The sequence below is a fragment of the Mycteria americana genome, chromosome 1 (assembly GCF_035582795.1).
Source record: "Mycteria americana isolate JAX WOST 10 ecotype Jacksonville Zoo and Gardens chromosome 1, USCA_MyAme_1.0, whole genome shotgun sequence".
NCBI classification, from domain to species: domain Eukaryota; kingdom Metazoa; phylum Chordata; class Aves; order Ciconiiformes; family Ciconiidae; genus Mycteria; species Mycteria americana.
Window position 1 is genome coordinate 75862682 of NC_134365.1, and position 22990 is coordinate 75885671.

General features: G+C 42.1%; 2 protein-coding genes across 2 annotated transcripts in view; one reads left to right on the top strand and one right to left on the bottom strand.

The window, feature by feature from the left end:
• SPX (spexin hormone) lies at window positions 1-6115 on the bottom strand. The gene is made up of 6 exons (XM_075491731.1): window positions 5731-6115; window positions 4730-4810; window positions 4545-4602; window positions 3051-3113; window positions 2312-2398; window positions 1-59 (listed from the first exon to the last, which is right to left on the bottom strand). Exons 1-6 carry the CDS (start codon window positions 5734-5736, stop codon window positions 1-3), a joined length of 354 nt encoding a protein of 117 aa, XP_075347846.1. The 5' UTR covers window positions 5737-6115.
• Window positions 6116-17336: 11221 nt separating this feature from the next.
• IRAG2 (inositol 1,4,5-triphosphate receptor associated 2) overlaps window positions 17337-22990 on the top strand; it is a 39996-nt gene continuing 34342 nt past the window's right edge. The window contains exons 1-7 of the mRNA XM_075506628.1: window positions 17337-17928; window positions 18723-18833; window positions 19607-19787; window positions 20008-20084; window positions 20164-20242; window positions 21224-21382; window positions 22553-22670. Of these exons, the coding sequence (XP_075362743.1) occupies window positions 17337-17928; window positions 18723-18833; window positions 19607-19787; window positions 20008-20084; window positions 20164-20242; window positions 21224-21382; window positions 22553-22670 (1317 nt within the window). The remainder of the gene's footprint in view (window positions 17929-18722; window positions 18834-19606; window positions 19788-20007; window positions 20085-20163; window positions 20243-21223; window positions 21383-22552; window positions 22671-22990) is intronic.

A 22990-nucleotide genomic window follows, 5' to 3' on the forward strand; every position in this document is an offset into this window, starting at 1 on the left:
TCACCAATTTGATAGATTATCTGTCAAGTAGCCAGGGTGATCACTGTTTTCTTCTTCAACTGTAAGACAAGACACAATGGGGAAAAATAAGCTGTAGATAAAGGAAAGCTCAGTCAGCCAAAGTTTTCACGCGATAGATGTGCCTCCGGCACAGGCCTAGTGTAATGTGACTGCTTAGCTAAGAGATGCAGGCATCTGTAGAAATAATCGTATCTTCTCTCATTTTAAATGTAGGAATGTTTCTGTTTGCTGAAGAGCAAAGATACAAACCATGTCCAGAGGGATATCTTAGTACAAGGCACACATTTTTCATGCAGAAGTAAGTAATGTATTTGTTCTTTATTTGCACGTTTCTCAGTCCAGAGGATTCTAAAATCACCTGAAAGTGATCTTCTGGAAGTGCAGGGCTTACCCAGATTTGACTGTGTTGTTATTGCCTACTACAATGATGGCAATGTTATTCCACATAGTATTTTTCAAACAAGCTGCCAGTTCTGCTTAGCTCTCAGATATGTCACCTTTTATCTTAGGGGGCTGCTGCTGTCCACTGTCTCCTCAGGAATAGCAACAGCAGGCAGGAAAAGACCACAACAATTTATGAATTGTGCACTTCAGAGGGTTGTCTCTTTTTGTTAGCACACAAATGACACTTTCACCGATTTTTCTTTAGAACTTCTCATATATTTTGTCCAAAGCACTGTGCTCATTTTTAATTCTGCCTTTCTCTCAGTCACAATGCCACTGAATTTTTTTGGTTAGCAGAGTTCTGCCAGGGCAGGGGAGAGAGAGCTGAGCACAGAGCCCCAGCGCTACGTGACGTACGGTGGGAGATTTTAGGAAGTGGAGAAGACAGGAGTGGTTCCAGCATACCTACACATACACCAGGTAAATTCTGCCAGGAGTTTCTCACACCCTCTTTTCATTTCAGGAAAGCTGCATACTTCAGAATACTAAGGAGACGTGATATCGCAGCGATGGCAAGGCAGTTATTTATTATACACTCTTGATGACGTCAAAGCCGATCAGGCAGTAACAGGCCCGTCTTACCACTCATCCATGTGGAAGGTACAAAACTACCTCATATTTTACTAGGGTTTTACTTCACATTTCCTAATTCAAGTAAAGCGCTTTTTCTTCCTGTCATGATGACGGAAATTAAGAGGCTGAATAAAGAACTCGCAACAAGGACAGTAAGAGACAAAGGCAGCTTCTAGCCACCTTCTGTTCCTGAACCAAAGAGGGGAAGAGCATAACTTAGACAAACTCCTGGGCTTGTATATGCTACAACAGCCTCCCCGGCACGCAGGGGCCAGAGCACAGCACAGACTCCCCACAGCACTATAAGGTGTACCCTTCTTTTACAACCTCCCTGTCCCCAGCTCCATTTCCAAAAAATAGTCTATGTACGTGAAGAGGTGAAAGGTAGAAAGACATGGATAGCATAGATTTAGGATCTCAGCCTGGTGAGCTGTATGTGTGCATCAGACGATGAGGGGTTCAGGATAAATGGCTTTGCAGGAAAGCTGGTCTAGGGAGGAAAGGTGAACTATAGCAAGGTGAGGGACCTGGGGAACGTAGGATAGGGGTCCTCATCTAATGGGGTGCAATATGCATGAAGGAGATGAGGAAACACAAGTTATTTAAGCCTGACTCAGTAGCTGGGTTTTGCTGGGTGGTGTGGACGGGAGACGTGGGTTCTGAAGTTCTGAAGTGAGAAGTGGAAGCACGTAGCAGGGGGTGAGGAGACAGAGCTGGGAGGGTTAGACAGTATCTTGGGGAGGCTAGGAACACATGAATGAATTATGGGATTTTTCAGGATATTTCAGGGCTCTGCCTCTAAACGTCATTGGGACCCCTTGTCAGCTGTGCCAGCGACAGAGCTCTCGGGAGCAATATGTGCATCCCACAGCTCCTCTGCTGGCACTTTTCAGGATTCTTTTAAGCCTTTCCACCAGGACATAAGAGCCAATGCAGGAATGAAAATTTCACAAGCAAACAATATTCTGCAGAAAAAGAAGCCCCGGTAGAGTTTTGTTTTGGAAAATTCAATTCAAAATAGCCATTCCCTTGAATCTAAACCAATAAAAATCTGAAAAGCAAATTAAAAGCAGAATATACAAAAGTTTACCTACTATCATTTATCTGATTCATGTTCTAATCTGTGTAAATGTACACTCTAATACAATGCACTCTGTGGAATAATATCTCATTTCCAACCAGGCCTTTTAGATCAATTTACTAAATTGTTAGTAAATGAAATACTGATAAACCCCTTTTAAAAAAGTCAGGGTAAGACAAAACATGCATTTACCTTCTTCTTGTGCTTTCCGTAAGGAACTAAGGAACAGTGCTGCAGCTTCAGAAAGAGATAAAGGATTTGTGTTTCGGCTGCGTGTTTCTAGAATTATAAAATCAGAGATGCATGGTTTGTTAGTGTTTACTGGCATTTATTTATTTTGTTCTTTGCTTTTTTATCTCTATAACTAGAGACCCAAAGAGAAAAAAATACTGTTTGTCTCCTTCACTCTATAACATTCTCTGCTCAAAACCAGCCTGACAAATATCTAACACAGAAGAGACTAGTAATCTTTTTAAAAAGGAGGCTGTTTTTAAAGTCCCTTACAGGGTAAAAAGAACATTTTCTTTTTTCATATGTTCCTTAATTTGCTACAACATTGTTTCCTCCAGAAACATTGTCTAGCATGGATTAATGTTGTCTACTTTTGTCATTTGTCAGTTCAGCACAATTAATAACAATTTGATTTTTTCCAGTGGAAAAAGAAAGTCAAAGGTACTGATGATAATCCCACTTAACCGCCAGGTCAGTCTGGAACAACGCTAACGTAAATGAAGCCACACAGGTACACAAGAGAGGAAAGTCAGACAGTCTTTATCATGTGCTTTTCGGAATGAAGGAACTAACACAAGGGAGTTTAATTGCTTCTTTGAATATAATTCCAGGAAAACAAGTCCCCTCCAGTTTCTACAGATTTCTCCCATAATCTGAGGAAAGACTGATGTGTTACATACACCTGGGCACATGTACTTACCAAGCTGCATTCTGTCATACAGATCCTTTCGCTGGCTCTCATCTGAGATGAATCGACGTCCCTCTACAAAAGCAGTGGGAAAAAGGGTGAAAACAACCTCCTAAATCTGTTGTAATTCCTACCTTACAATCCCTAAAGTAGTCTTTTCAAGATACAAAATTACAGCAATACTTCTACAAACATAAAATGGGAGGCATAAGTCCATCCCAGGGTCTTTCCAAATCAGTAATAGCCCATCCTAAACCAGAACACTCAAGATATACTTTATTCCATAGAACAGGTGTTTCAGCACTTTTCATTCTTGTATTAACCTGCTGTAGGAACTGTACGTAGGGAGGCATTTACTGTCTTTTCCTCACTCTTTCCTCGACTGCTGTACGGTCAAGAGTCTTCAATCTCTTTGCTGGACTATAAAGTATTGCCTTTTAGAGGCATATTTCTATTTAAAAAATGAAAAAAAAACTAAAAAAATAAAATCACATTACTTCCTATGCATCAATAAGAATGATACACAGGTTGGTATGGAAGTAACACACTGCATTATTCAGTTGGAAGAATTAAACAAAACAAAAAAGGGCCAAATTCTTTGCATTTATGAATAGGAATAATTTCATCAATGTCACTAGAACTTCTTCCAGCTACACTTACAGTTGTTTAGAGCCTATATTTATTTCGTGTTGTTATTATTTGTATTGTCTCCCTTTTGCATTTCTCTCAGGATTGTAAGCTTCAATTTTTTTTTTTATTTCAAGGAAGCTATTTTTCTTGCTCTCTTAATACCTACCTTGCCTGATAGCTTTTAATTTTGAAACAACAATTCAGAATAGAATTTTTAAAAATACTAATATTTCTGTTAAATTTCATGGGTTTGCATCAAAGGACAAAATCTCTCTTTGGCTCTAAATTTTATCTTTATATTTAGTGCTTCTTTAACTCTGGACTAATACAAACTCAAAAGGTCATTTGCACAATGTTAACACCACGATATTGATAACACTGACATCCAAGTTCTCCTCAGAAGAGGTTGCTTGTGGTCTTAATAGAACTCTAATGCAAGATTCTTGTAATAGGAATGTGTGTTCTCCTATTGCTTGAGAAGATGTTTTAATAAAGCCTGAGTGAGAATAAGGAATGATAACTATATCCAGTGCATCTTAAACTCCCTTTAAGATTATTTCAGGTAAGGAAATAGCCTTTCCAATAGGTTTTACAATCAAGCTTCAAACTCTATACATTTTCAGCACTTTGTTTTGCTTTTCTTCTTCCAACACTTGCTTTCTTCAATTTGATTCTTTCAAAATTAATAATAATACTGGCAATACCACTGTTTCAGAGACAAGAAGAAATACCAACTAGCACATCCCTGCAGGCCTCAGAACTTCTACCTCCACAGCATCCTCGGGGATTTACTGCTTGTGTGGAGCCAAACAGATCAGGAATAATCCAGTGGTAGAGAAAGTTACCTCCTCAAAATGGAAAGAGCTTGGGACTTACGTGCACCCTTCAAATAGAGCATAGCCTGAGGAGTCCAGTTTCTCCTTTGGAAATGAGCCTTTATGCCAAAAAAGAGAAGAGACGTGTCAACGTTGCATGCCATTACTAACTAGCACAAATACTTAAACGGCACCAGCCTGTGAGATTCACGGATGCTGCGCATTGAGCCTGAGCAAGCTGTTTACCTGAGGTGCACTCCAGGAGAAAGATATGAAGGACGCTGCCAGGAACAGTGCCATTGCAGGTGCTGTCAGTTTACGCAGTCCCTGTGCACAACAAAGAACCACAAGGTACAGGAAAAGCCTTTCAGATCTGTAGATCCTCTCAACTTCAAATCTAAATGTGAGGGTATTTCCAGTTGCTCCTTTCTCCCTGTCTTGCTGCCAAACCTCCTCTTGCTCAGTGGCTATTTCAGCTTCAATACACAGCGATCTGATGGGAGGAGGAATGTGAAATCAAACATACTTTATTGTCTTTACTCATATTCGGTATAAGGGTTCCATACCGGTGAGAACTGCCATCGAGGCAAGCACCTTTTGTGCTCCTATTTACAAGGACATTAGGTCCTCCAGAAATGAGAATAGTGTACAAACTAAGGGGGAAAGATGATATAAAGTATATCTTGATTTTACCAAACCATGAATCATAGAGTTTAGCCAACAAGGAAACGTAGGGACTTGCCATTCCAAACAAACCAACCAACCAGGAGAGCAGATCACTACTTCCTCAGGAAAAGAAAGTTTTTTAAATTTAGCATCCTATTTGCATCAACCGTGATTACACACATGTCACGAGAGAGGCTTTTTTGATTCTTGGAGTTTGTTCACTGATGTAGCACATGCAAATGAAAGCATTGAGCATGAATCCTCTGCGAACAAGTTGCACCTCTGCTTGTTCGCACAGACCATGTTGTTATTCGTGCATTGATAACAGTGATGGGCAACAGAGAGCATCTAACATTATGATTCACAGTGGTTTATTTCATCCTCTTTTTGAGAGTACATTGTGTTATTAATGTTTTTTTAATGCAGTTATTTCAGGCACACTGAATATAACTATATTCCTCTCAGGTTATGTTTGAGTTAAAATTATTAAGACCCCCTGCAGTTCCTAAATATTACACTCACATGAAAAAGCATAAATTGCAAACTAAATGTTTCCCACACACCAAAAGAGTCTCACTCACCTTCATACTTAGTTCAGTGGCAAATCTTCAGTCTTCTTTTCTTGGGATAATGTGTCACAAGATCTCCTACAGGTTTGGGGGTCCCTTTTTAAATCTTCGGAGTGAAGGTACCCTCCCCTTCTGTGGCAGGGCGGAGGAGTCTAAAGGGATCTCTTGTCAGCCCTGTAGATGGAGAAGTAGAAGGTCTGATGACTCCTGAGGGAAACCTGTAGTCTTCAGGAAGTCAGGGAAATGATTGAAAGATGGACACACTTGGAGATGCACTCCATTAGCCAGGTGAATACCTTCTGAATACATCAGCATCAGCCCTGTGCATTTGCAATACATCACCTTCTTGCTAGATGATCGATAACCACAGCCAGAAGCAGGTATTAATATGGATGATGAGTGTTTACCTAGGATAATCTAACATATATCAGATTGCTATCCCTTGTGGGAGTTGGAAAAGTTAGTAAATTACTCTCCAGTCATGACATGCCAACATCAAGCAAAAGGTGACTTATCCAGCGTCGCTAGCTTGAGGTTATTCCTAGCATACATTTAGAGGATGCAGTCTCTTGTTTGATTCTCTAACTATCTCTTGTATCTAGTTTTCCTACACACAAATAAAAACACAAAGCTGAATTAAAAAAACACAAAAAAAAACCCCAACCCTCAATAGTCAGAAACATTTTTCTGCCTCATGGATTGGTTGGAGTAAAAGCCCAGATCGTGGGCTTGAATAGGTCAAGCGGTGGAGCAGTAAACAGAAAAAAGGCAGAAAGTGGGAATCAGAGAAGCCATTTCCATAAGCTACTTCTAAGTGATTGTTCGACTCATCACAGTCACGGATGGTGGGTTTGGTCCTCAGGCAAAGAGCTACTCATCCTTGATGCCTAGCCTTGCTGGTTCTGTAGCTAGGGCTTTTATCTCTGCTCCTTCGTTTTTTCCTTTGTAAAATGGGAGAGGGGAGCAGAAGGGGAAGCAAAGCAAACAGGGAGCCAGAAATTTGCTGATTCGAAGATTGGCCAGTAGAAAGTTTACTGCGGCAGCCTCACACACAGGACCAGCCTGTGGTGTAACAAAAATACAGGTCAGCCCGCATGTGTGACAGACACGTGCTCGTGCGTGTGGAGTCTGAGCGAGGAGTGCGCCAACAGGCACTGCTAAGGCTTGCTAAGAGCTTTTCCCCGACGTGATGTGTCTGTGGAGACTGCTCTGAAGCACACTGTTAGTGAAGGTGCAATTGCTCTCTTGCTTTTGGGGGGGATATTGCTCTGTTCTCTGCTCATACCAACCAGAATTGTTCATCGAATATACAGACCTGGCATTAGCTGCAGCTCACTCTCGCGTAGATGCAAGAAATGAGAGGGAAGTTCAGGTTTTGGGCTCATGCAGCTCTCGTGATGGCTGGGAGCTGCTGTTATACCTCTATCCTTTAAAAAGGCCATGCCATGATGCACCCTAGCCAGCAGAAGGGATTCTACTTGCATCTGCTTCAATGTGAAGTTTACATTTTCCCTGCTCTTTTCCTCTTGCTCTGACAGATCAGAGACATTTCTTGATGATGCTTAACCCTTAGCCTTAGAAAGGGGCTATGCATTGCATCCAGGAGACATTTAACAAGCAGAGACTTGGAAAAGATAAAGCTACTCACCTATTCCCTTCTGTAGCGACTTCAGAGCCTCTCTTTACGCACAGGCCACAGGGCCAGAATCAAAACACACAACTGAGTCTGTGAAAAATAACGCCTTACCTTTGGTATTGGTCAATGTAAAGTATATTCTCTTCACAATGGTTCTCCTTGTGGTAGAAAAACCAGAACGTGTTTGGCACTGAAAATAAGCTCTGGTTCTCCTGCCACTGGAATGAGTCAAGTTAACAGAAAATAAACTGAGAAGACAACCAGCTCAGCCCCTTCAGTTGGAACTGGGGAGAAGGGGAAGAGAATGGGAGGCACGGAGAAAGATTTATGTTGTTACCACACTGTAGAAAGACAGCTTCAGCTTTTCTTATCTTTTGACCACTTTACAACGTCTGAGCTGCTCTGAGTTGGTGTTGCTGGATTCTCACTCTCTCTTCCCAACCTGGCTGTATTGCCAGAGTCCCACTCGCCTCCTTGTAGAGACTGGGCCTTGTCTGAGGCTGTCTGGAGGGCAGCAGGGAGCTGAACTGGACAGGTCAAAACCTGAACTGGCTTATTGCGGGGTCAAGTGACCATCAGCTCAAGAGCAAACGCGGGGCCTTGACAGCATCCTCTTAAATTAAATGGTTTTAATGTTGTACCATCGGATGTCTCAATGGCACTAAGGTGTCTAGAAGTGAAGTGTTTAGGTTCAACCAGTAGCAAGAGACAGGCTACCTTGCCCAAACACCATCCAGGGCACCTGAGACACGCACATGGGACTGCCAGCTGTGACACAGGGCCTGCAAGAGACCCAAGACTTGTGGAGAAGCAGCTGAAGGGCAGGCAGGATCCCTAGGGCACCTAACATGTCACTAATTGCTTTTGACTAGGAACTGAATCACTCCTACAGAGTGGAGGGAAACGGGACTTCAAAGAGCACCTCTGGCCGCAGAGGGTAGAGCATTAAGAGAGAAGAACTGAATTCCCCTCTGGAGATGTCTGTGTCTCCTCATTGGCTTCAGACAGCATTTTACACAGACATCAGGTGAAATGAACCCAATCCCAAAATGAATTTCCATAATGTTTTTTTTTCCAAAAAGTTTTTATTTTTCCCTTAAATTCTCTGTGCCTTTGTGACTTAGGGCCCTAAATCCATTTATTTTTACTATGACCAGAGATTCTAAGTTGCTTTGGTGTTTCAAAAAAATATATTTCAAAACCACCTCCCTGGAAATCTCTAAGAAGTCTGCGTGCAGAACAAAGAACTCCAGGTTTGTCAATTCTACTTTAGTGATTAAAATTTAAAAGACTCTTCTTCTCCCTTCATAGCTCTTTCTTGTCATGATCCTGTGAGAAGGTGGTCATACTACTCTTCCCAGAAATCTAACCACTTCTAGGATGGCATATGGGACATGATTTATTCGCAAACAGCAACGGGAGGCAATACTTTTGGAAGGAAATGCATGTACTGAGAGTGTCTGCATTTGCAAAAAAACATGCGGATGTGTATGGGCATATGTAAGCTTGTACTCTTGAAAAATGAAGTAGCCTATAATCGGGTTATGGATCATAACACACTAAAAAACTACAGCACTTCAGGATGATGAGCTGTACATGAAACACTCATTGTCAATCCTGCCATTTCTCAGCTGATTCACATAAATGAGGAAGTAGCTTTGGCATGTAATCAATACCCTAAGTGAGGGAAGTAGAGTGAAGCTTGCTGTAGCAGCAGGACCCCTTATTACAAAGAACATAACCTAACCTATTCTTATTCTTAAAGACGATCTAAAGGGCAGAGACTGCTTATCCTGGCACTGTAAATGATAAAAAGCCAATTTCTGGGATTGAAGTTCAGTGCTGAGCTGCGTGAAAAAGTTCTCGTGTGGTGGAGTTTTACCTGGTGGTGTCAAACATACATCACTGACTTGCGTCACGACCATGTACTTTCCCAAATCTTTCCCTAAAAATATAGGCTACAGTCATTGTGCCCCTCTATTTTTAAACTGCTGGTACGGACACCAGTGAGCCGTTGCTTGCTCTTGAGTAAAAGTGTAGCTGTTGTGTGTAGGTGGCCAGTAGGTACGTCAGCAAATACGGTATTCTGACGGTGTCAGGGTATAAATCTCCTGAGATTTATGACCTTTGTCTCTTGTGCTTATTCTCATTACCTGCGTGCTTTCCTGTTAGTTTGTTAACTCTTTGGGAAATACATCTCCCTTCTGTCTGGCATCTGAACAGCACCTAGCACGGTGTAGTTCTGGCTCTTACATGCTAACCATAGCATCTTAAAAGGCTGTGAACTATCATGGCAGAGTCTGCAAAGTAGGAAATTGCAAACAAAGAATTTTGTGTTTAATTTGCAGTAAGAGGATTTAAGTTGGATAGTAAGGCAAGCTTTATAACAGTAGCACAGTGAAATATAAATAGATTGCCTTGGAAGGCTGTGGATCTATTATCACTGAGAAACTCAGATAATAGATTAGCCAACCCCTTCTTAGGACTCATTGGTAAACTGATCCTGCCCAGAAACACGGTGATGAACCATATGACCTCTTAACATCTACTTTTGGGCTTGTTTTTTGTGTTTCTGTGATCTTTCAAAGCTGACTCTGGACTTTAACCCCATACATCCCACTCAGACGAGGGGGAACTTTGTGTCCAAGTTCCATATTCGCCTTGTAAAACCTGTTGACTGAGCAAACCTTACCTGCAATCCATCAATACATTTTATGTCAGCCACACAACAGAGGTAACAGAGCCTTTGTTGAGGACTACAGTGTGGTCAATGCTACACTCAGGTCCAGGCACTACTGTCCTCGGAAGTGTGTTGATGAAAGAGAAGAAACCTCAAGGGATAATAATAAGTAAAAGTTAAACATGTTATGTGGGGTGAGGGATGTTTAAAAGTATCAGGAAAGAGTAGACATCCACAAATATTTGAAAGGTGTAAACATCACAGAAAGAGGTACTACTTCTGAAGTTCAGTGAACCATAGGATGGTACAACATTTTTTTCAGTAATGGACAAGTCTGGGACAAACACCAGGAAAAAAAGACCAGCTGAAAAAGTTTTCTCCAGTTCGCAAGCTGGAAAAGAGATCTGACCATCTGAGTACAGGCATTTACAAAGTATGTTAGCAGAAGCTGTACAGCTCTTCAGACAGGCAGATACTACTGAACGTATCTTGCAGAACATACCTTTCTATAATGACAGGAGCACCAAAGGCCAAGGAGTCATCTGACCTTTTCTTCCACCCCCATGAACTTGGCAAAGAGGATTTTTGTCTTTGTCAAGAAGCTACCTCGTGGGCTACAAACTATGCTGAGCATTACGCATGCAGTCATCTCCTCTTGGCTGAGCAGTACGTTTGTCACACAGTCTCACCCATGGAGCTGGGCAAGAAATACATGCTGCTGCTGAGCAGCTGGATGCCGACGTTTCATTGTAAACGATGCACGGAATTGGGAGAGAGGAAAAAAGGCAAGTTACACTGAGAGACTGCATGATAACCAGACAGTCAGGTGTCACAGACTGAAACAACCTGCTCCATGGTCTTGACAGACAAGGCGCCCAACCTCTGCAACCATAGCCCATAAAATGTGCAGCCTCTTGGGCTGGTTTTCCTTACCCATGCATACCGTGAGGGATGGGGAAGGGTTGATACATTTATATAGAAACAGACATATTTATATGCAAAATATTTAACTTATGTAAAGGCAAATGTTGTTAAAGGCCGAACAGGAAACCCTGGGGAGTATTTTCAAGACAAACCAAGTAACTTAGGAACTCTGCTGCATTAACATTTGTTAAACTTTGAAAACATTTGTCCTCAATATTTGCCCGTGCATACTGAACATAAGGTACACTTTACCCTTGAATAGCATGTATTTTAATCCCACTATGCAGAGAAGAGGAATCCTACTAAAATAAGAGTGGTTTTTTGTGTTACACCCTTGTAACAACAAACATCATTGTTGTTTGAAACAAAGCTTGGTTCTAGAGGTAGAAGTCCAATTTAGGGGGGAATAAATAGCTCTACCAGGTGCACCAGGTCATCAGAACTGACAGACATTTCAGATGTTCCCAAAGTGGGTGGAAAACCCCTTCAACCAGGTCTGTCAGTGCTTACCTGTCTCAGCCCACAGTGAAGCTCTAAGCAACACACATTTTAGCACAGCAAAGATGGGCCATGAGCCACAGGTACTTGAACTGCACACCAGGCAAACGGGGAATGGTGGGAATTTCCTGCTGCCAGATCCCCCACATCACTGAATCATGGTCTCACAGCAAGTTACAAGTATTTCTTTTTGAAGACCTGAATAAAACAGCACAAACGCCAGAAGCTGATTCAGTTGTTACATGAGTCTGTGATTCTACCTGTCCTGAAGGAATACAAAGGTAAAGACCTGCTATTTTTTTAAATTAGAAACTTTATTGTGAATTTTGTATTACCAGAGTTTGTACTCAAGCAGAGTAATTAACAGCTTAGCTGTTACGTAGTTACACTTAACTCTTTACAAAATCTGGTGGCCTTTGTCATCTGAAGCGATGTGAAGAGGAGGCAGACTATGTCGTTGAGGCTTTTAGGAGTGTATCAGGCATCTAGTTTATATCTCAGGCCCTGGGAATGAAGCACTGCTTCCTGTGCCCCTACTTTTCTCTCCATCTCTCTCAGTTTAGTAGGCAAGGGTCGTTTGCTCCTGCACCTGCACAGTGCCTACTCTGCTAGCTGTACAGCTGCACAAAAAACATTGTCACCTGGAGGAACCTCCCTGAGTAGAGGTCACTTGTTCCTGTCAAGGTATGAAAAAATAGGGGTGCTGTTTTAATGTGGGAGGTTTTCTCTTCAAACCAGTAAGTTAAAAATCTTCCCATATGCATAATCTCTCAAAGATAAAAGAGAAGAGATCCTCACCTGGATTGGCTTGATCTCAGAAATGTTACCTATACGTTATTATCAGCTTTACGCCTCGAAGAAAGAGTGTCTAGTCAAAAACACCCATCTACTAGTCAAACCAGAACTGATTGCATCAGCTCTATGGTCTTTGGTAATGCTGCTGGATGACAGTGCCAAGTTTTCACTTTTATTTAACAGTTTTCCCACAAAACAGGGAACAGCAATCATACAATCATAGAATCATTGAATCATTGAATGGTTTGGCTTGGAAGGGACCTTAAAGATCATCTAGTTCCAACACCCCTGTCATAGCCAGGGACACCTTCCAGTAGACCAGGTTGCTCAAAGCCCCATCTAGCCTAGCCTTGAACACTTCCAGGGATGGGGCATCCACAACTTCTCTGGGTAACCTGCTCCAGTGCCTCACCACCCTCATAGTGAAGAATTTCTTCCTTATATGTAATCTAAATCTATCCTCTTTCAGTCTAAAGCCATTACCCCTTGTCCTATCACTACGTGCCCTTGTAAAAAGTCCCTCTCCAGCTTTCTAGTAGGCCCCCTTCAGGTACTGGAAGGCTGCTATAAGGTCTCCCTGGAGCCTTCTCTTCTCCAGGCTGAACAACCCCAACTCTCTCAACTTGTCTTCATAGGCGAGGTGCTCCAGCCCTCTGATCATCTTCGTTCCCTTCCTCTGGACTCGCTCCAACAGGTCCATGTCTTTCTTATGTTGGGGGCCTCAGAGCTGAACACAATACTCCAGGTGCGGTCTCATGAGAGCAGAGTAGAGGGGCAGAATCACTTCCCTCGACCTGCTGGTGACGCTTCTTTTGATGCAGCCCAGGATATGGTTGGCTTTCTGGGCTGCAACTGCACGTTGCCGGGTCATGTTGAGCTTCTTGTTAACCAACACCCTCAAGTCCTTCTCCTCAGGGTTGCTCTCAATACATTCTCCTTCCAGCCTGTATTTATGCTTGGGATTGCCCTGACCCACATGCAGGACCTTGCACTTGGCCTTGTTGAACTTCATGGGGTTTGCACAGGCCTGTTTTTCAAGCCTGTGACGGTCCCTCTGGATGGCATCCCTTCCCTCCAGCATGTCAACCGCACCACACAGCTTGGTTTCGTCAGCAAACTTGCTGAGGGTGCACTCAATCCCACTGTCCATGCCACCGACAAAGATGTTAAAACAGCACCGGTCCCAATGCCGACCCCTGAGGAACGCCACTCGTCTCCACTTGGACATCAAGCTGTTGACCGCAACTCTTTCAGTGTGACCATCCAGCCAATTCCTTATCCACCGAGTGGTCCATCCCTCAAATCCATGTCTCTCCAACTTACAGACAAGGATGTCGTGTGGGACAGCGTTAAATGCTTTGCACAAGTCAGCAATGTCAGCTCACTTCCACATTTGGGTTTTAATCACAAAGCACCTGTGAGAGCACTTCTTACTTTTTTTCCAGGAGTGCCAGTGGTAGAATGGGAAGTGTCATTTCTCCAAGTGTTTGGAGAAGTCTGATGGGCTGTGCAGTTAGTAGGTACCAGGCAGGCAGTAGTATTCCCTCAACAACATTATTCTATTTCCAGTTATTTGTACAGCATATACCTAAAAAGCCACAGTGTTAAAATGCAAATCTTGTTTGAGAATTTACTACTAAAAAGAGGACTTGGTTAACAGTCTTGTTCAGTATGCATGGGCAAATGTTGAGGACAAATGTTTTCAAAGTTTAACGAACGTGTCCTAATGACAAAACTCTTTTTTTTGCTCACAGAACCAAGTGCAGAGCAGACAGTAACACAGAGACTCTTAATACACCATCAGCCCAAGACATTTCAACTTTTGCCTTCCTTCAAAAAGTGGTAAGCTATGAAATTCATACAGTTTCTGGATTCTCTGCTCAAACTGTCACAGGACAAACTAGGAGAGATCTGCGCCTTCCTGAAAGTTTGCAGTAGGTGGGAAAAGTAAAAAAGCACTGCTAATAGAAGTGAGAAACATCCCCGGTACCTGAGTTCAGACACAGCAGTGAGCTGTATCGTTATTTTCCTCACCGTTTTAGAAATAAGGGTAGGATAGCAGGGAGACTTCAGGATGCCTTGAAATTCCAGGCAATTCATTTAACAGCTGCAGGAGAGATGTGAGAAAACAAGAAGGGCTAGAAAGCTGGAGCCTGATGGTTGGTTTGCACCGCATGGCCCCGCTCAGCCCGAGAGCTGAGTGGCAGGCAGCCGCAGGTGTACCTTGTGAGGCTGATTTTCCAGCAAATGAGCCCTCTGCTAACTTGAGTACCAAAGTTCATTCAGCTGGTCCTCCTCAGAGGAACTGCTAAAATAGCTTTTGTCATCCTGTGCTGTCTCTACCAGAGAGGAACAGAAGGTATTTTTCCATATGCTGTTGTAAGTATAGGGTTTTGGACTGGTTTTTTAAGTGGGGAATTACAAGCGATGTTTAAGAGCACGTGGCAGTTGAAAAGACTAATATTCTTTAATGGAGGTTACTTATATCTGCTTGGAGGCTCTTGTGCACTTAGAGAACATACTCAAATCTAACTGCAATGTTTTTAAGCTTTTCTTTTAAAAGACATTCTGTATCCCTAATATAGGAGACTGCTTCAACTTCCTGGCATTTATTCTCAAGGAGTAAATCTTTTAAATCAGCCATAATAATAAAAAGCAGTCTCTTCTCTAAAATTATTCTGAGATTCTTACTATTGTTTTGGTTTTTTTTAAGTTTTCCTGTGGCTAAGGGCATGTTCATTAAGGTAAAGGTTACTACTTACAGAAACAACGGTAGTAAAATAAACTGGGAGATCTTGACTCTGCATATATAAAACCAAGGTGCTGGCATGCAGGAAGCTTGTAATAAACCAATTTTAAGTAAAACATTGAGTATTTATGTCTATTGCAATCTAGATTAAGAAATACTACATGTGACTTTCCTCTTTGCTTCACAAGATTATACAAGTGGCAACTCTTGTGTTAAATGCTAGTGAAGCATGTTGCTGTCTTTGAGAAAAGAAGTATTTTTTTTCTACCTACAAGAAAAGCAGGGAGCTAACTTCTTGGGGAGGGGGAGGTTGCTTCATTTTGTTTCTTCATGCACAGTTTGAGTAAAAAGGCACAGTTCAGTGAAGTCTATATCCTTCTGGGGGCAAGTTGGTGTTTGTACTATGCAGGGGGAAATCCCTTCAGGGTTAAGGAGTCTGGTGTTCTGCCCCTGTGGGCAACCACGTCAGTCCCTCTCGCACACACGCACCACCTCGTGAGCTCGAGTTATAAAGCGGTTGTTTAATTTTCCTCCCCCTCTATCCCTAACAGAAGTCTGGTCTGTAATGGTACTATTCTGATAGGCTGGCTATGAGTAAAACCCAGTCTTGGAGGATCTGAGGACTGTTGTTGCTGGTCACGTAGGTTATGCAGTTAACGTACACTGGACTCTTGACTGCTTCCCTGCTTCTTACTTCAAAGCGAATGGTTTTTGTGTGTGTTTTGGGTTTTTTTTTTTTAATATTGTATATAATCTTCTGGTGAGAAGCAATACAGTGTATTTTCAGAGCTGAGGAGTTGAAAGTGATAGAGTGGTGGAAGGTAGGCATATAGCTGCAATATTGGGTGCAAAATATCACTTAAAATCTGGTTCTTAGGAGCTTCAGCTAGCTTTATCTGGTGCAATTTTTTTAAAATCATACCTTTCATATAATGATCTAAATGTCATAGCTAAATTCCAATAGCATTGCTTGTTTCCCTCTTGTTTCTTTCCAGTGGCAAAGATTCAGTCAAGCTGCTGATGGCTGCCACAGAGCTCTGTTCAAGTCTGATCACATTCACTGGGTTACACTGGCTGGTGGATGGTGATCCTCAGTGCTGATGTTTCAGCAGATGCTCTTTTTTGGGGTGAGGAACTGCGAGTGAAGCCCACAGTGGGGCAGTGTCAGATGAAAGCTCCCAACTATTCAGTTCAGAGGAGAAGGTTGCAAATTGCAAGGTAGAGACAGATACCTCACTTGAAATGTGGCTTTATGCCTGTAAAATGCACCTTCCATGCCTTGGTCACACACATATGCTTATCTTATTGGAAATATCTTTTTAAATGTTGTCTGGGAGAATAGATAATAAAAATACAAATAGAACTGAAGTGCCTCTGTAGGGTAGGCTTCTTGGGTAATTCCCTGTGTGGTAGCATGACAGCTGTAGGTGTAGCTAATTAGTATAAGAAACAACTGGGGTTTGGTTTTTGGTCTTGTAGGCTCACTGAAATGCTGAAACGCTTGTTGCATTTGCCTTTCCCCACATCCTCCAAGCCAGTACCCACAAAGGGCAAACCCAGAAAGACAGCCTAATATTTTCCTGAAAGTAAACTTCATTTAAGTCTTAGCTTCTGAAACCTGTCACGAGATGGTACTGAGAAAGCTGCAGGCTCAGAATACTTCAACTGCCTTGTGTAGCTGTGGTTGCACGGTTTAACTGGGAGGCCATTGAAAGAGAGCAGAAACTGATGATGTCTATAGCTGTAGGAGATACCTTCAGTAAATAGGTGGACAGTTGTTGCTGTTAGACCTGAGCAAAAAGCCACGGAACCAGAGAAGGAAGTACGTGCTACAAACCTGATCAGAAGTCATAGCAATAGTTACAAAGTTGTGTGAGGTTTTTGTTTCTTTTTAATGAACACTTTTTATATAAAAAAGAAATACCCAATCTGGGATAAATTGGTTTGAGTAATATTGCTTAGTGCTTCCTTTAATCTAAAAAGATAGTCAGCTGCTAGGTTGCCGGCAGTTCTTCAGTTCTTATTTTTGTTTCCCTGTCCCCGATGTGGTTTTTGTATTTAAGATTAAGCAGTGAGATTTCAGAAAGTATTTCTTTTTCTTCCCCACCTCTTCCAAACCACATCACTTCTAGTTCCCTGGAGAACTAAACATCATGACTGAAGGTTTCTGTCACAGCTGGTATGTGGACCAAGGATTTTCAAATCACTTGATACCAAAGCTCCAAGTTGTCTGCTGAAAGGAAAAATTGGAGCAAAGGATATGTGCGTGTTGATCATCCTGACTCTTATCTTGTCCCTGTTCTTTCCAGATACTTTGCAAAAGCAGTGAATTGATAATGTCTTCAGAACACGGAGCTAACAAACGGCATCATAACCCAGTGGACAGTATATGCAGAAAGATCAAATCTATCCAAATGATGGACGAAGTCTCTAACTCTGCTTTGCAGATACCAAAATTTCAGTCCCGGAACTTTGACAGTCCACAGTGCAGTATCAAAAAAAATCTAGAAGAAATACTGAAGAAAAGAACGTTTAGGAGTCATGATAGTACTGGTCCACACTTAATCAGTCCCAGCAGTGACTGTGTTTTCTCTGCAGACTTGCAGTTGCTGTCGCCTTGTCTCGGGCGTATCTCCACCTCCTCTTCTGCAAATGCTACATATTCAATCAGAAGTGAAGAGAGATCCAGCAACTCATGGATGCCAGTATGCCCCATGGAGAACTGTTCTCCATCCTACTTCAGACCCAGAGAGGCTAATACCCAGAACAAACTGTGTGCTTTATCAAATATTGAATCTAAAGATGTGCCTTGTGAACAGAAGTATCTTACGTCAAGTCCGAATTTATATTTCTTCACATCTGATAAAAAGTCAGAAAGTGCTGTGATCCAGTCTCCTGTGCCAAAGAAATTATCTCTGAGTGAAAGAGGTAACAATCCTGGAAAAAAACCTCTCCCAATCCACAGTCCTAGGCATCTGAACATTCGGCCTACATAGATGACATTTATTTACTATTTAAACTAGTAACAATAGTTTTAGAATGGCTCAAATCTAATAAGACTGCAAAAACACCTGAATAAAATCTTAAATTTTCTCTAAACAATATTAATGTGACTGTAAAAAGTAAGGAAGTAATGAGTCAACTCAAACTTTTTTCAAACTTGCCAATTCCTTCTTGTGGATAAGAGATTTGGGCATTAATTTAGCTCCCCTTTAATATAAAAAGACATATGAGTTTGGGTGTGGTTTTTTGTTTGGGTTGTTTTTTTGGTGGTTTGGGTTTTTTTAAGGATTGTTTTCTTAATAACTTAATCTGACCATGATGATTTCTCTACAATATATCTGGAGGGGGAGGGAAGAAATAGCTGGCCTCTTGAAATGTTCTGGTTTATATGTTTACTTCATGCAAAAGAATAGCCGGAGTTGCGAAACATGCATAAACCAGTCCCCAACTCGGAGGCTCCAGCTATGAACAGTCCCTGGTGTTATTTAGCAGTAACAGCTCTGTTTTTATTGTGAGGGAAAGGGAGGATTGGTTAGGTTTGTTGTGGTTTTTTTTTTTTTCTTTAATCACCTTTAAAAAAAAAAAAAGTGTGTCACTCAAGCTGTGGTATGCTATGTGTGCTCCTGCTATTACAAACATAATATTGTAGTTGGAAGCTGTGGTGTGTGAAAGTTATACAAGCAAATAAAGCTGGACAATAACAAACTTGCTCTTCATAGGATGGAAGCAGTCACTGGGGTACAAAGCTGACAACATGTATGATGTGAGCTTGATCTGTGAAGAAGACTTACTGACCGCTATCTTCTGTGCATGTGATGTAGAGCGTACAGGTTTGCCAGTGGCTTTTCATTGTTCTGTTTATTCCCCTCTCGGCACGTTTTCAAGGCTGAGATTCCAATAACGGTTCCTGAGATATGGCCGTCTGATTACGCTTGGACTGACTGGCCACCTTAGCTAGGTGGCTGTATGTGTGGCAGATGCAGAATAAATGTCTGTCCCTCTCTTGCATGGTGCCTGGCCTTGCCCTGGCCTGCCCAGAACTGCCCCCCCCCCCCCCCCCCCCCCGATGATTTTTGCTGTATTTTCATGCAGAGGAAGTAAAGGAGCAACACGCTTCTAGCAATCAACCTTATTGGAAGTGACTGTTTATTTCTTTTAGGCTTTTTCCTGTTAGAAAAGAGAACTTTGGGAAACTTCAGAGCAAGAAATAGTTCTTCTGAGTTCTACCTCAAACACGACTAAAAGTGGTTGAAAAAGGAGTGCAGCAGAGTAAGATAATGTCAGTCACAGGGTTTGCCCAATTTGATGAGAGGCCTGAAAGTAGTAGCATAGCAAATGAGGCAAGCTTTGTTTTTGTTAAACAGAAGTCGACAAAACTAGTAAATGAGATTTTCACACTTCTGTATTAGGAAAAAAAACCCTAAAACAAACAAAAGCTCTAAACTGTTCCACCCTAGAACTGCAGGAATCAGTTGCTTGTCTACAGCTCTGGAGGGCATTTGAATATGCGCTAGTGCAGATCAGTAGCATGCCCTCTTACAGCTTTTTACAATGGCCTACTGGACTTCTGAGTCTGGTGCATGGAAACCTGTATCTATTTTAGGAAAAGTAGCAGTTTCCAAGATAGTTGATTATTTGAGACATACAACTAGTCGGGGATCGGAAGACAGTGGTCTTGAAGAGCTGTGCAACATGCTTGACCCAGATCAGAAAGACGTCTCCATGGACCTGAAAACATATCATGCCATCATGAAAGAGTGGATTGAAGACTGTAAGAGAAAATGGTAATAGCTTTTTATCAATCCATTTTGTAAAAGCTTCTGTGAAAACAGGAGAGTAGAAAGTTCTCCTGTGGCTTGAGCCTTCCGTAGTCTGGAACGAAGCTGGTATCAGGACACTGTGACCGCAGTGTGGGTTTTGGCTGAAAGCTTTTAAAAGTTACAAAGTTGGTAAGCAATCCGGCGTCATACTGATTTTGTGACTCTTGATGCTCCCTTGTTTCAGGGAAGATGGTGCTACCGAGGAACCAACAGCAAGCATGGAAAACCTGGAATTTAAAGTGCATAAAAACGCCTCTGAAGGTGCAGACCATTTTATTCTGGTTTTATTCAGGAAAACTGCACTTTCTTACTCTATAACCAAAACCCCCACCTCTTTCAGCAAAAAAGACCCATGTCCGGATGAATGTTACATCAGGAAGCCTGGAGGCCTTTGGGGGTGATGTGTCTAAAGGAGACATGTAAGTCCATTTTTAAGCAATTTTTCCTCAGAATTTAGTACTCCTAGCTTGGAATTACTTGAGAGCAATTCCTAGAACCACCGTTTCAGAAAACTATCTTGGCAGAGTTTCTAATGCTGACCTCGGTCTGCACTAGCTCTTGATGCTATCATGTTCTTCCTCACAGCTTCTGCTCAGACTTAAAAACACACTAGTAATTTTCCCTACTGATATCTTGGTCCTTCTGTGTCCATTTGCCTTTTTAATTCCCTGTGGTCAGAGTTTTGCCATGTGTTTCTTCTCCTTTTTAAACTGGTTCCTTCCTTCCCCCAAGTTCTTAGGTGTATGGCGATAGAAGACAGTATCTCCTGAAAATCCGGTCCTTGGTTTTGTTTGGTTTTTTATTTTTTTATAATTGTGCCTCTGACTTGGATTCTGTTAACAGCAAAGCACTTAAACACTGGAAAGCTTCAAAGATAATTTTTGCATTTTATGCATAGTCAAAAACCTTAAGATCTGCTTTCTCATGCTTCCCTATCACTTCTCAGGATCGCAAAAAGGTGGTCCTTGTTCAAGTTTCGGTTGAAAGCATAACTGAGGGATGGTTTAGGGGAAAAGAAAGGATCCAGAAATTGTGGCATTAATACAGAAGTATCAGTGGTGGCCTAATAAGAGGGGATTAACACAGGCTTAAGATACTGTCATGCAGACATCCAGATGTGGCACTTGTCTAGTGGCATACTTTAATTGCAGGGAGCATTAAAAAAAAAAGCTTAAAACCAAACCAGTTCCTGGTGTCCACAGAATTAGAGAACTGATCCGAAGATGATCCGATATCTCTGTGCAGAGCAAATGACTGTACACTGCAGCGTTACAAGTCCTCTGCGGGCTCTCCTCTTGCCTCTCTAATCAGTGCGGCACAGCACCAGGATTTTCAGGATTTTCATTTAAATTGGATCCAATCACCTTTCTCAATCTTTCCTGGTTTTGTTACTGGAACAGGGAGACTTCTGACTTGATAATCTGTGTTGCGGACCTGCAGTACAACAACCAGAAGCTTCAAGAAGAGAACAACAAGCTGAAGCTCACACTGGAAGCTGTGGATGAGACCAACAATAAGCTATTGGCAGATAACGAGGATCTACGGCAACAAATAAAAAGGTGGGAGACCCTGATGGCACCAGGCCTACAGTGTAATGGCCATGGGCAGACCTAACTTCTTCTAAGTGGTCCAGCCTTGTTTTATGCTTTTAGCCTCATGAGTGCTTCATGACAGCAACTTTCTTGACTTAATGTAGTATTTGTAAGGTTTAACCCTCTTGCCTGATTGTTCTGCTCTGTACCTCCTGGTTCTTATAAAATCAGTTATTCCTCTTACAGCCTGGCACTTGCGGCACGAGGTGCTTTGGGTGCACACAGGCAAAATCTTACGGTAAAGCAAAATGAAACAAAAATAAATTAAAAAAGGCGGGGGGCCTTAATATTACCAGGAGAACAAGCAAGCACTGGAAGACTTCCACTCCTAGACCACACACTTGCTGCCAAGCAGAGGGGAAATGAGCACGTAGGAGCTATTTTGCTAGTCCCTTGAGGAACTAAAGTGAGTTGCCTCACTAGCTTAGTATTGCTGCAGCCTGGGGACCCATCAATGCCACAAGTACAAGCCTATTTTTACAGTGAGTTCATAACGCTCATCTGACCCAATTAATTCAAATGTGATATAGTTATGTCAACTGCCAAGCCATTCCCAGTATCTTCTGGGGAGATTAAGGCAAAAGTCCTGCAGCATAGCTGGCACGGGACACGTGCCCTCATGTTGGACCGTGTGCTCTGCAGCCTAGAGCTAGCCAGGAAAAGGGCCTTGCCCTGCTGGTTAAATATACGTTGTTTGGGGTACCAGATCAGGATAAGAAAATGATGCAGAGCTTATCCTTGAAAACTGAACTGAAATGGCTTCTGTAACTGCTAACGGTGAAGTATTGTAAAGATGAGTTTATGTGCTCGGGTAACCTGATATATTTGACTGTAACAAGTTAGATTGTCAGGTGGATGCAAACAAAAGCATGCTATCTTGGATGTTATGTTTGCCTGAGGTTTCATCCCCTACTGTGAGAGCAGAAGAGGGTGATAAATAGAGGGTAAGTCCATGAGCCTTTACTTACTGAACAAAAATGATGGGCTTAAACTTGATCATTGCTCTTCTGTTAAGTATCTGTGCCAAAGAATAAGTCCCTGGTGGCTTCTAAAAATACTGTTCTTGGTATTTCAAGCCTATCTAATGACCAACAGTAACTCGCTAAAGTTTCTCTGGATTTGCTTCCCCCCACGCAGCATCCAGCATTCTGTGCTGAAAGCCAAATCGCTGGAAGAAGAACTAGAAGAAGCAAAAACCAACCTGAACCTGTCAGAAGAGACGAGACAGCAGATTCTCTGCCAGAATAAACAGCTCGTAGGTGCTCTTATTTCTTAGCTTACATTGCACAGCATCTCATACCTTGCTGTAACAATGGCATGACTGCTTGGACTGTAAAAATCAGCAGTATGACCTCCTCTCTACCAGTAGGTACTGAGGCTTCTTGAGGATGTTTGAAATGTGACTTATTAGCGTTATGAAAACACTGCGAAGTTTTTGCATGGAAGTTTCTTTAGACTATTGTCAGTTACAATGAAGAAAACAATTAAAAGGGCCAGTCTTGCATATAATTATGCGTAAAGACAACAGCTCTTGTGCTGCCATCGTTGAACCCTGTCTGCTTTGAAGTTGGTGAT

Coding starts and splice junctions, on each gene's coding strand:
- SPX (XM_075491731.1), bottom strand. Junction 4,603..4,729: donor TCTCCTGGAGTGCACCTCAG/GTAAACAGCTTG, acceptor TTTGGCATAAAG/GCTCATTTCCAAAGGAGAAA. Junction 2,399..3,050: donor GTATGACAGAATGCAGCTTG/GTAAGTACATGT, acceptor TTATAATTCTAG/AAACACGCAGCCGAAACACA.